This window comes from Ursus maritimus, unplaced genomic scaffold (genome assembly GCF_017311325.1).
Source record: "Ursus maritimus isolate PB19 unplaced genomic scaffold, ASM1731132v1 scaffold_7, whole genome shotgun sequence".
NCBI classification, from domain to species: domain Eukaryota; kingdom Metazoa; phylum Chordata; class Mammalia; order Carnivora; family Ursidae; genus Ursus; species Ursus maritimus.
The window spans coordinates 53,955,741-53,968,543 of NW_024426885.1; the positions used below are offsets into that span (position 1 = coordinate 53,955,741).

The 12,803-nt window shown below is 56.1% G+C and overlaps 1 protein-coding gene across 7 annotated transcripts in view; it reads right to left on the reverse strand.

The window, feature by feature from the left end:
- The window catches only part of SLC29A3 (solute carrier family 29 member 3), a 50,396-nt gene continuing 37,593 nt past the window's right edge, over positions 1–12,803 (reverse strand). For 5 of the 7 annotated variants that reach the window (XM_040624151.1, XM_040624150.1, XM_040624149.1 and 2 more), the window contains one exon: positions 8,601–11,153. In XM_040624151.1, coding sequence (XP_040480085.1) covers positions 10,499–11,153 — 655 coding nt within the window. In that variant the 3' untranslated portion in view covers positions 8,601–10,498. The other 2 variants (XR_005833187.1, XM_040624152.1) reach the window with 2 other exon arrangements.

Here is a 12,803-nt window from a genome sequence, read left to right on the forward strand (position 1 = left end):
TATATATCATGATTTACTAGAAAACCAGTATCCCCTGTCATAAATAGAAGGTAAGAAAACATAAAGAAATACAAATAAAACCAAAACATTCCCAATTCTAGCAGGCAAGACCTTGAGCTGAGGCCAGATCTCATTTTGTTAAGAAGGGAGAATAGGGAGTTTTAGCAAGGTAGTGAGGACTTCCAAGCACTAAACTGTAAGTGGCTCCTGTGGGTCATCAGGGTTGAAAGAAGCGAAAAGGGAAGAACCCCCACGTGCTGAGATGCTGCCTCTTGACCCCTCCCACCTCCTAGCACAGTATCGGTAGCTGACTTTCTCCCTTGAAAGCACAGCGGCCAGGACACTCCGTGGAGTTGTCTGATATCCAGTCTCGGCTCTGATTCTCTTCGGATCTGCGGGGCAGGTGGGGAGCAGATGGTATTTCACAATCAGTGCGCCGCAAGGCTGTCCTCTCATGCCCTTCTTCCTTCTCTGTGTCTAGCCACCTCAGGCACAGGGGAGGTGAAGCCATTCAGCAGAATTTGATGTGCACCGAAGTCTTGACCCACCTGCTCCACCTTCCCGGGACAGCAGGAGGCAAGGGGGAGGGGCAGCTCTTCCTGTCTTACCTTCTGGGGCTGGGGAGACTGAACTCACAGAGGCAACCAACCCCACTTCCAGATCAGAGTCCCTGCATTGCCAAAGGGTATCTGAACAGGAAGGGGACGTTGGGAAAGGGTTTTCTGTGAAGCAGAATGTGGACAATGACACCATCGACAGCAAGCAAGGAAGAGTTAGGAGAACCCAAAGGGAGCCCCATGGTGGAGAGTCGTTGGCTGCTACCTCTCACCCACCGATGTACCCCCTCTGCCGGCTGAGGACCTGTACCCCTCCAGGATGGAGGTGGGGGAGGATCAGGCAGGACCACTCTTCCTAGAGTTGCCCCCTATACTAAAGTCTAGGCTTCCAGGGCCTCCCCCAGCCCCAGGATGGAGCCCATGGCTTGTCTTAGCATCAGCTAGTTCCTGTGGCTTCGGGGCTACCATAGTGTCAGCAGCATGGAGCTCTGTCTTCTCCTGAAGCAGTAGAGACATCCACTGTCTGCAAACTGCTTAGGAGGCCAAAGGGAGGCAGCCAACGACCAGGGAGGACCCAGGTTCCCTGCCTGTGGTCACCTGTGTGTCACTAGGGAGGTGAGAAGCGGTGTGAGGAAGAGAAGGGGCTCCTGAAATCTCAATAAACGTCTCTGAATCCCGGCTACATTTCCAAATAAGGCAAGGCTTTGAATATTTAGGAAGACCGAGGAGAGGAACTAGGAGGCACAGAGAAAGAGGAAATTAAGAGGGCTGTCTGGCTCAAAGGAAGTGGAATTTAACCTTCTAATAATAAAAAGGAACATGTGTGGGCCCAGCGCAAGAGTACGAATCGAGGCCCGTATACCATGTGTCTCCATATGTAAGTTATAAGTCAAGTAGCAAACTTAAATATGTTCTTCCTTCTGGAAGCTCAGGTCTGCATCTGGAATTCTCTGACTTCTTAGAGACGGGATGGCTTATCCCCACCTGTAGGGGGGTCTCCTGTGCCCAGATTGGATGCTGAACCCATATGTCCCAATGCAGCACCGCTTACACACAGCCATCCCCTGAGTCTAGAAGCACCTCGAGCAGTCGGCCCTTGGGGGGATGGACCAGGAAAGAGTCCCTCCTGGGCCCTGTTTGCAAGTTTAAGCCCATTTAGGCAAGGGATTTGGGAGTCCTGGGTACCTGGAGCATGGCCCCCGTGGGCTACGCTACAAATGGGCTTGCAGTTAGTTTGGCAGTAATAACAACAGCTACTGTCTTGATGTCTTTTGCAGTTTACAAGGCACCCGAGCTGATCAGAACTTCAAGGTATGCAAGATTAGTTCCCCATTTTACAGGTGAGAACATGGAGGCTGACAGAGGTTAGGGACTTGCCCAGAGTCCCCTGATTGTAATCCCTGTCCCTGAGCTCTTCCCTATTTGAAGAATTCAGGTGGCTAGTCCTGACCCAACATGGCAGAAGCCGAAACGTCCCGAGCAGCAAAAAGCAAGGTAAAGGGACATTTCCTGACGGCATCACCACAGGCCAACGGGTGGGCGTTAACAGGCCTGGCGCCTTCTGGCATTTGACCCCTCCTGTTCCCTTCTCACAGAGCTTTGTGGGCAGAAGGTGAGCCACGGACAACTCTCTTCTGAAAGACAACTTCGATAAAGCAGGGCCAGACTTCTGCATTCTGAGCTCACAAAATGGTATAAGAAAATGCAGCCCATTCAGTTTCTGTTGCAAAAAGCGTTGCTGTTTGGTAATGGCTCATTTCCCTTTTCGAGTCTCAGCAAAGACTCAGCAAAATTAAAAACAGTTAACACCACCTCAGCAGTTAATGAGCCCAGAGAACAGGTAGGAAGTGTGACCCTGCCCTTGGCAGGAGATGGCCCTGCACCCCCATGCTGCCACTCCCCAATTACAGAGCACAGCTCCTTCCGACTTGCCAACTCCAACTCCTTGCCCATCAGGCCTCCCCCTTTCTCCCTCCTCTCTCCTCCCTCCCAGCTTTATTGATGGTGGAGGGAGCAGGTGGGAAGGAGGCAGCCGAGGAGTAAAGCCTCTGGATGTCAACCCCCAGGGGCTGGTGGAGAACGTGAGTTTGCACAGGCTCTGCCCTGGATCTGTGATCACTTTTAAGGAATGACTGAGTGTCCCCAATCGTTTGCTTCTCTAAAGGCTTTCCGGTCCTGAGCCCTCACCTGGAGCGGGAGCAGACGGAGGCCTTGCTAGCTCTCTCCCTGGGCCAGGTGTGAGCTCCAGAAGAGCCCTCATCGGTCTTCGGTGGTCTCGCAGAGTGGCTCTTGCAGTGGGATTCCCGGACCAGCAGCGTCCGCGACACCTGGGGACTTGTCAAAAAATGCAAATTCTCATGGCCTATACCCCAGACCCCGGGAATCAGAAACTGCGGGGGTGGGTACAGCAGTCTATCTGCAGGTTGTCAAGCGCTCCAGGTGAGTCTGGTGGGGGGGATGCTGCCACAGTCACCTTCAGGCGCTGGCGTCTTGGAATCAGACAGACCTGAGCTTGACTCTCAGCTCTGCCCCTTAGCGGCTGTGTATCTGACTCTGTTTTGTCACCTATAAAATGGGGAATCTACGACTTCCTCAGGGGGAGCTGAACAGATTAAGATTATGCATTGACAAGCTTGCTTATAGGGCTCCAGGGGTGGTAGCTCTTCTGTTTCTCTGGAACTCAGATGAGCCAGGGTAACCCCAAGAAGGCCTCCTCCGACATGCTCGCAGGCCACGTGGCGGGCCCTTTCAGACGCGTGGCTTCTGACTCATGCCTAAAGCCACTTCCAGCACCCTGTGACCCTGTGCCTGGTTCTCAGTACTGGACCGGGGCTGACAATGTTGGGAGACCTGCTTGATTTCCAGCTTCTCTAAGGGAAACTCTCCCACCTTTGAGAGCAGCACACAGACCTCCTTGGGGGACCTGTTGCGGTGACAGGCCGAGGCTCTGATCTGGACTTAGAGTCTCCACCATGCTGCCTCCCAGAAAATGGGATGGAGATACCCCCTGACCTGCTGACCTCCCAGGGCGATGGGGAGAAGCAGTCACTGAGCACGGATGAAGAGGTTTACATGGATTAACGTGTTCGATCTTTACAACAGCCCCATGAGGGTGGGTGCTCGGTCAGCCCCTTTCCCAGATAAGGAAACTGAGACAGAGACGCTAAGAAACTTGCAAAACCGGGCAGGCCGGCTCCAGAGTCCCACCCTTCAGCACCGTGCTCTGTACGGGGACACCATCTAAACAGGGCAGGTCACCGGCATCCGGGGGATCTGAAACCTTAGAACACGGAATCCTCTGATTAACTGACAGATAGATGTCTGGACCCCTCTGCCCAGAAGCACCCACACTTCTGCACACGCTCTCAGGGCTCCGTGAGCCTCTCACTGCACCCAGGGGGCCGAGCAACACCTGTGTAAGGCTCTGGGGAGGAAAAAGGCAGGACAGAGGAAGGCCAGGGTCATTAGTCTGCTCCGCCCTCATTACGCCCCACAGAGCAGGCCTGGGGCTGGAGCAGCAGGGGTGGGGCTGTGGGGGGAGGCTGCTGGGGGAAGGTCTCACGTCCTTCTGTCCAGAGTAAAGCCTGTGAGAGGTGGGCTGGGAACACGGGGCTGTTTGCAGAAGAGCAGGACTGAGATGCTCCCTTTCCTTGGGCCTCTGGGGACTCAGTCTGGAAGAAACTGCTTGCTGATCAGCACAGGCCGGGCGCCTGACCATCTAGAACAACCCAAGTGTCATCCGACCAAGAGGCAGGGGTCGGACTTGGGTGACGACAGGACCCCTCCCAGCTCTAGGTGTGTCTAAGTCAGGGACAGGAGGTGTGGGCATCTGAGGACCTCACACTTCGGCCTGCTCAGTGTCCAGGAAGGGGGGGCCCCAGCCCTGGTCCTTGGCACCCTGGAGAGGACTCACGTGAGGCATCTGCCGTGTAAGGTGTAGGCAGTGAAGCTCCCTGCCTGTGATCGCATGCCCCGCAGACTCGGCCCTCGGCTCGGTGCGCTTTATGTTCCAGGCTCCTATAAAGCCTGCGGTAACCCAGGACCAGTGACTCTGCACCGAACAGCACCGGGGCACTGAGGGCAGGCCGGGGGGAGGCTGTGCCTCGCCCAGGACAGGTTAGTCTGGCCGCAGGAGGGCTGGATACTCCACAGCGCCCGCCGCCCACCCAGAGGGTGGCCCAGGGCTCCTCCCGTCAGGAAGCCTTCTGGGTGGCAGGGTAGCCCGGCAGGGTAGCCCGAGAGAAGCCAGGCTTTGGAACCTCACAGCCCTGGGCAGAATTCCAATGTGACCTCCTGCTGACTTAACCTGAGCCTCAGTTGCCTCCTCTGTGAAATGGGGATGACCACCCCACCTGGCAGGTTTGTCGTACGTGGGTACAGCCCAGCCCTGGCAGGCACGCAATCATCGCCCCCTCCTTTACCGCGATGCCAGGAGGAGCCGGGCCTGTGCTGAGGCTCATGGCCCCGCCGGCCCTCGCAGAGCCCGGGTGCAATTGTAATCTCTGCGTCGCAGCCCAGCGTGGAGCAGAAACCCCTCGTCCCTGAGGGCTCTTCCAAGGTTAAAGTCACCAAACCCTGCCTGGGCATAACAAGGCAGAAGTGTCATCCTGGGGGCAAGAAACACCTTTCCAGCTGCCTCCGGGCAAAGGTGGGCAGGTGAGGAGGGGAGGAGAGGAAAGCAGCTGTAGTGTAAAGACAGAGCAGCGGCCACAGCTGGAATCTTTATAGGATACCTCTCACTCCCATTCACCGAACCGCCTGCCTCCAGGAGCCGGGGGGAGACCCGACTCCCAGCCCACCCTCATCTCCTCTTTTCGCTCCCTTCCATCCTTCCCTTCCTGTCTTTTCCCTTCCTCCCCCCAACTTGTAAAACAAGCAGGGGGTGAGCAGGGCCATCAAGCCACATTCCTGGGGAAGCTCCTCCAAGCAGACTCCGTTGGCCCCGACGGTGGGCCACACTGGGAGATGTTGCTTTGAGAGGTGGGAAGGGGAGGGGCCGGGCAGCTGGCACAGAGGCCAGGCCCAGAATCTAGTGAGGGAACGAGACAAGGTCAACGAGTTTGCCCTGACAGGTTAGTCGGGTAAACCGGGAAAGTGCGAAGATACAGCCTTCCAGAAGCTGGTGATGAGCGCTGATTACACCCGGCTCAATTCTCAAGGTTTTCTAGGAGTTACTACCATGTCACTTACTACACACGAGCCAGCTGCGAGGCTGGAACAACCATGGCCAGTCAGGTTGAACTGACCCCTGGTGGAAGGACGGGGAAGCCACGAGACTCAAACCTGGGCCAGCTGGCTCCAGGGCTCAGGACCACTTTGAGACACGACTGGTGTCTACACGGCGTCTGTGTAGCCGGCCACCGGTTGATGATGGAGGCACGACAGGTGTGGAGGTGGCCACCTTCCCCGCCGAGGCTTAGCACCAAAGCGATGCGGCCAGCCCGGAAGGCAAAGCGAAGGGCAGACTGTGCTCTGAGGTCCTGCATGCCCAGCTTTCCACCTCGCCCATCCCGCCCCCAGGTGGGGCGTGTCCAAGCAGGACCCAGGCAGGGCAGCAAAGAGCAGGCATCAGGACCAAGGTGCTGGGCCCTGGGGCCAGGCCCTGAGCGCGGGGCGCAGCCGTCTGTCCGGGCAGCAGCGGGAAGTGGGAGGGAGCACGTTTGTTGAGGATCCGCTACCCGCCGGGCGCTTCTACCTACAACCCCGGGGCTGCTTTACCTCTTCCAGCAGCCCTGAGGCTTCTCAGTTCAGTCGTGAGGGGACTGGGCCAAAGCACCCAACTAGGAGGCAGCAGAATCCGAGCTTCCACGTGGGGCTGGGCGCCCGAAGCTTCTGACTGTCCAATCTCCCCCGCCCCCACACACTGCAGGCCTGGGGCTCCCTCCCACTGGCAGGCAAAGGCAGGGCCTGTTCTTAAGGGGGTGCACAGGGCCAGCGCATCAGCTGGCTGGAGTCTTGTGAGGACAGAGAGCGTGACCATCTCTGTCACTCTCCTTTAGTGTCAAGCCCACGGCAGCCTGAAGTTGAGGTTGTCTGTGCCCTTGGGTCAGCCTGCCACACGCACTGTGAGGCCTGGTGCGGCTCAGCCTACGTGGGCTGGGTCGGGGGTGGGGGGACTGGATGTGCCGGCTTGGCTCACTGGCACCCCGCACAATCACATTCCAGAACTGATCGTCCCCTTTACAGATGAGGAAATGAGGCTCCAAAGGCGATGTGACTCAGAGCCTGGGCCTGGTGGAGCTGGGGGCAAGGCTTCCTGACTCCCTAACTACGTGCTGGGCCCCACAACCCTGCATCCAAAGATGGGCCCAGCAGCAGCAGCCACGCTGGGGTGACCTCAGTGGCAGGGGCTGGTATGGCGGAGGAAGGGCTGTGGGGACCAGGAGGGCAGGGGCTGGGGATTGGAATGGACAGGGCAAGGCGTGGAAGCAGCCCAAGGTCCCGTGCTGAGGCCCACGAGGACCCAGTCCAGCGGGCCCTGGCAAGCCGCACTGGTCCGACCGTTGGGCCAGGCCCAGTGTTCCTGGCAATCCGTTTACTTGGCACAACACTCAGGAGACAGGCAGCGAGCACCTAGGAGAAAGTCAAGGTTCAACCAGGGAGCAAGAGGGCAGGGTGGGCGAGGACCTCTGAGTTTAGGGAGAGCTCGATTCGATTCTTGTCTAGGCTACTTGGTAACTGAGTGGCCTTAGGTAAGTTACTCAACCTTTCTGAGCCTCCTTGTGTTCATCTAGGTGGGGAAGTAACCGGGGTGAAGCACCTGGCGTAGGACAGCACCGAGCGAGGGTTCTGGGCGGCTGATGGAGAGCCTGGGCGCTGGGCCTGTGACCGTCTGGCGACGCCGGGCCTCCACCTGTAGTGGGGCCGAAACTCGTCCTGGGATCCTGCCAGGGTCCAGGCGAACGGGGAAGCGGGCCAACCTCAGCCAGTGGGTGGAGAGCAGCAGTGACTCAGGCCCCGACAAGGCTGCCACCAAGGAAGTGAGGGTGGTAAACTGATACCAGAGGCTTCGCTCAGAAAGCCCGCAAAGGTAAGCCTGGGCGGTAAATGTGACTGCCCACGGAATGAAACCTCTCAGCTGATTTTTGGCCCTCTCTCTTCTACTTTGAGTTCTCTATAAAAGCATTACACGGTCTCAGAAGCCGGGGTCCTGCAGTGACCTCCTCCCACATCACGTCCAAGCTGATGCGGGGCCCCGAGTCTTCTCTAGGGAGCACTGTGCCGAAGACAGCAGAATGAGGAGTCTTCTGCTAATAATACTCCCTCTTGTAGGAACAAGCATTTTCCTAGAAGGGCCCGTCACTCGCTAGCTGAAGAGTCAGCTCCTGCGGCTGCCTCTGGCTTTCTTTGTTGAATAAAAGGAGGAAAATGAAGATGTGTGTGGTCTGGAAGATATACAAGGGCACGTGCTAAAAACTGGTCCTTGGGATTAAATCGGACTACGAGGCAAAGCCAGCTTCTTGGGGACTCCCCCACCCTCACACTGAAAATACCCTTCTCTTCAGCAAGTTTTGTTCACTCCCCAAAGCACGGGAGCTAGTTCCACGAGGCTGCTGGGGTCACATGAGACTAACCCCACAAGCGAGTCCAGTGCCTGGGAACGATGGTGACTAAAAGCTACTGTCTGTCCTTCTGCTGGGAGACGCGCTTTTACTTTTCTTCCTCCCTCCCCTGGGAAGGAGCGATGCTTTGTGAAATGCTCACGAAGGTGAGCAAAAGTCTGGATAACTCCCACCAGCCAAGCAGCCGATGCCTCCTCCTCCAAGAAGCCGGCCTGGTTGCCCCTGCCACCCCCCTCCCCCATCCAAGGGCTGCATCCTCACGGCTGGCCACCCTCTTGCCCCGTCACTCCGCACTTACTTCAAATCATTTCACTCACAGGGATACCTCTTCTTCTGAACGCTATCTCCCTTCACCTGAGACATGCTGCCCATTTGTAAAACGCCTGAGGTTGGGATGAGTCACCAGCCAGACCACTGCCACCAAATGATCACCAGCATTAGAGTCGGTGAAAAAAACAAGGGAAAAGATTTCAGGCTCCTGCAAGGGGAGGGGAGACGGGAGAATTTATTTTTAGTTAAAAAAAATTTTTTTTCTCTAGAAATCAAGTTTCAGAAAACCTTTCAAGGGTGTCTATTTTCATTCTTTGGCTGGAGAGAGGGAGTGTGTCCTAGCCTGAGCTGGAGGGGACATAAGCTGCTCCCACTGGGTGGATTACTGGCTGCTTCCCGGGCTAATCGGCTGTCTGCAGGACACCGGGGTGCCCCAGCTCTTCAGAGAAGGAGTGAGTGGGTTTATGGCTCCCAGGGTTGTTGCTTCTTGGGGCTCAAGCTCTGTTCTTTCCGCACAACTCTCGAGAAAGAACTCCTGGTCTGATCTAGCTCCTTTCTCTCGGATTCCCCAGCCAGCCTGCTCCCCAAGGAACAGCCCTGCAGAAGCCTTCGAGGAACCCGAAGGAATGTAAATTACCACTCACAGCAGACCACTGTGGGGCCACACAACCTGAGCGCCTTTTGAAACAACAGCTTTAAAATGCACAGCGAATCCAGGACAAACCAGAACAAAGCACCACCCAGTACAGTGGGCCAAGGCTTCAGAGCTATCCTAATGTGCATATGGGACTGGGAGGCTGGTGGCCCCTTTCGGGACACCTGCTGCCCCTCCAGTCTGGGCTCCACCTCTCTGCCTGCTCCTTGGCTGTGGTTCAGTCCACAGGGGCTTCGAGGAGATGGGAGGGAGGGAAGTATGAAGGGAGTACTGTGGGTTACAGCAGGCTGGAGATGCCCCCTGCCCCTAGCCCTGGTTAGGGGTAGAAGGGCCTTACTACTTCTGGGATATAAAGCACGACCCTGTAGGATTCCTACACCCTGTCTCAAATATCCTCCTATCATCCTGTTGGAGTATGCCATTCCCTGCCAAGAGCCTGACTAATACAGCCACCAATCAGGCTCTCATTAAATAGCCAGGTGTTCATTATGCCCTTGAACCAATGTGCTTGACGTACTGTAAACATGGCCATGAAAAGACCTCCACCCTGACACAAGCCATAGACCACTTGGAGGATCCCTGCCTGAACACCCAGGCCTGACCCCCTCCCCCCCAGGCTCTAGGGCAGGGGAGCCTTCTGGAGCCCAAATTTAGGGAATGGAGGATTCTTAGGAGGCCTGTCTTTCTGGGGTCCTCTGCCTAGTTGGCGGGTCGTCTCTCACCCATAGAAAGCAGGGGTCTGTACAGCGTTGGGTCTTGGGCCCGAGAACTGGCCATTCCAGTGGATTTCCTTATTTTATTTAATTTATTTTTTTATTTTTTAAAGTAGGCTCCACATGCCTAGTGTGGAGCCCTACGTGGGGCCTGAACTCACGAGAGGACCCGAGATCAAGCCCTGAGCTGAAATCAAGAGTCCGACGCTTAATCGACTGAGCCACCAGGTGCCCCTCCAAGGCATTTCCATTCTAGGGGAACCCCCTGGAGAGGGAGGGCTGGGAATTGTCACATCCTGCTGTCCCCTGGAGGGAGGAGGGCTGGGAGAGGCAAAGGGCCTGTGGTTGGGTTTTGGCCCTGGCCTTGTAACAGCTCAGACTCCACACTGGTGATGGAGTTCATAAGAGGCTAGAAAACAAGGAGGGATGTAACCAGCAGCTAGAAAAGTGCTTGGCACGCCCACTGTCCCCGTGTAACTGTGGGAACTGTGCCCCATTTGGATGTCTTTTGGTCTCCTTCAGAGGTCTCAGGAGAGCTCTTTAAAGTGTCTGGAATGTGTGCCTGGCATGGCTGCCAGCTCCCCAGGGGAGAGGGGAGGCCTGGGTGCGCTCGGTCCCGCACCGGGCCCAGCTGCTCTCTCTCCTGCACGCTGCCCGAGCCCTCCCGGCACTCGCTCTCCACCTCACCGCGGCTCCCGGGTGTCTGTCGCTCGGCCCCGAGGTTCTTGCCATCGGCCCCTTCTAGATGAGGTGCACGAGCAGGGCAGAGCAGGCGGAGCCCAGGACCAAGCCCAAGCACAGGTAGAAGGACATCACCACGCCCGTGGCCTCGGCCAGCTCGCGGGGCACGATCTTCGGCCCGTACATGAGAGCCAGGGTGCTGAGGTAGCCGTTGCTGAGCCCCAGCACGGAGGTGAAGAGCACCGGGTAGAGGTCAGACTGGAAGACCACCGTGTGCAGGCGGACGCGGGGCTGATAGTTGCAGAACATGAAGAGGGGTAGGAGACAGGTCCGGAGGAGCACCAGCCCGGGGAGCACCTTGCTCCTGGGCCCCGGCACCTGAATCCAGGCTGTGACCTGCCGGCCGCACAGGTCGGCGAAGTTAAACAGGAGGAAGGTGGTGAGGGGGACGAAGAACTTGGTGCTCCACAGCGAGCCCGAGCCCTTGTCGAGGGACTCGATGTTGGTGGAGATGGCGGGGAAGATGAGGCTGGTGATGAAGAAGAGGTAGACGACACAGAAGCCCAGGCCAGCTGTCCTCTCGAGGATGGGGCGGAGTGGTGGTATGGAGGAGTCGTGGGCTCCAGGGGCTGCCGAAGGGGCGCCGGGGGGGTCCTGGGGGGGCTGCTTTTCCCCAGAAAACACGTGGGCCGGCCAAGCAGGCCTCAGGTAGAACCTGGGGGGGAGAGGGCTCATGGTCAGAGGGCTCCGGAAAGCAGGGTCACCTGGGATTTCCAGGGACACGGCAGGGGACCTACAGGCCTGGTGCATGAGGATAAAGCCTCAGGAAGCCCTCAGACACGTGTGTCTTGGGGCGGCCACGGGGAGGCCCGCACAGTCCCTGCCCATCCTGGGGCTGCCTGAACTGCTGGTGACCGTGCCTTGAGCAGGGACACAGGGAGGCAGCACTAACTGCCACGTGGTGAGCCATTGTTTTTGTTTTGCTTTGGGGAAGAGGTGGATATAAAATAGCATTTTAAAATGTAAATGTTTACAATTACAAAAATAACACAAGCTTGATGCGATGAACCCAAAATACAGAAGGAAAATGGGAGAGTAGAATGAGGACTGCCACCTCTGTCTGGTCTCACTGCTTAGGAGTCTGATGGTTAAAAATCTGGTGGCTATGGCTCCACAGATGTGTAAACACCCGCCCCCACATATCGTTCCTAGTTCTGTTTCTTAAGCAAAAGTGGGTTCAAACTATACACATTGTAAAACTTTCTGCAACAAGGCAATTCCTAAGTATATTGTATAAATAATGTATGTAAATACATTACATAACAGCCCAAATAACATGCGTAACTATGATAGACACATGCACGCACGGCATCGCGTCTAGAACAATTATGTCGTGGCCACGCTTTCCCATGGAGACACGTGACTCGATGCCTCTCTGCTGAGTAGCCTATTCCCCTGTATGCACATACAATTTCACCGCTCCCCTACTGACGGACATTAAGGTTAGCTCCAATTTCTCTGTACTACAAATAACGGAGCGATGAGTACTCCCACACGTACAACCTTGCACCTGTATGTTAGGACTTCAGTAGAGCAGATTTCTTGAGGAGGAACTTCTGGGTCAAAACGTTTGTATCTCTAAAATTTTGATAGGTGTCAGTATATTGCTCTCCAAATAGGTAGGACCAAATCGTCTCTGCTCTGTACCACTCACCCGCCCCCTCTCCAGTCACCTGCCCTGTTGACCTCTACATGGTTATTGCTTTCTGCAAAAACGCTGACCACAAATTATAATCATTGGGTTAGTTTATGGTTTATCATCTGGCTCCTTCGATAGAAGACAGCTCCCTGGGGCAAGGACCATGTTTGCCTGTTTCCAGCTTAATCTCCAGGCACAGAGTAACGCTTCAAAATAAAATTATAACTAATAAGCCTATAAAGGTATCTTTCCCCCCATATCCTCAACACTGAATATTATCAATATTTTCAATTTCTGCTCCTCTCACCAGCATCAAGACACTCAGGTCACTTGGCCCCGCCATCTTGCTGTGTGACCTTGCCTGAGTCACTCAACCTTTCTGGACCTCAGATGCTGAAAGCCAGGAGACATAGGCTGACTGCATGACCACACCTCAAACACGAAGCTTGGTGTGGGGTTGGGAGAACAGTAGCTTGATGATGGCTGGGTGCTGGTGTCAGTCTCCCCTTAGGCCAGGCATGCCCCTCTCTGGGCTCAGTTTCCTCCTCTGTAAGATGGAGGGATGCTGAAGCCACGGCTTTCTGAGCCCCTTGCCAGGCTGCCCATCCTAAGCGCCTACGGGGAATAAGCGAGTCGGTGGGACGGCTCCTCCTCCGAGCCACTTTT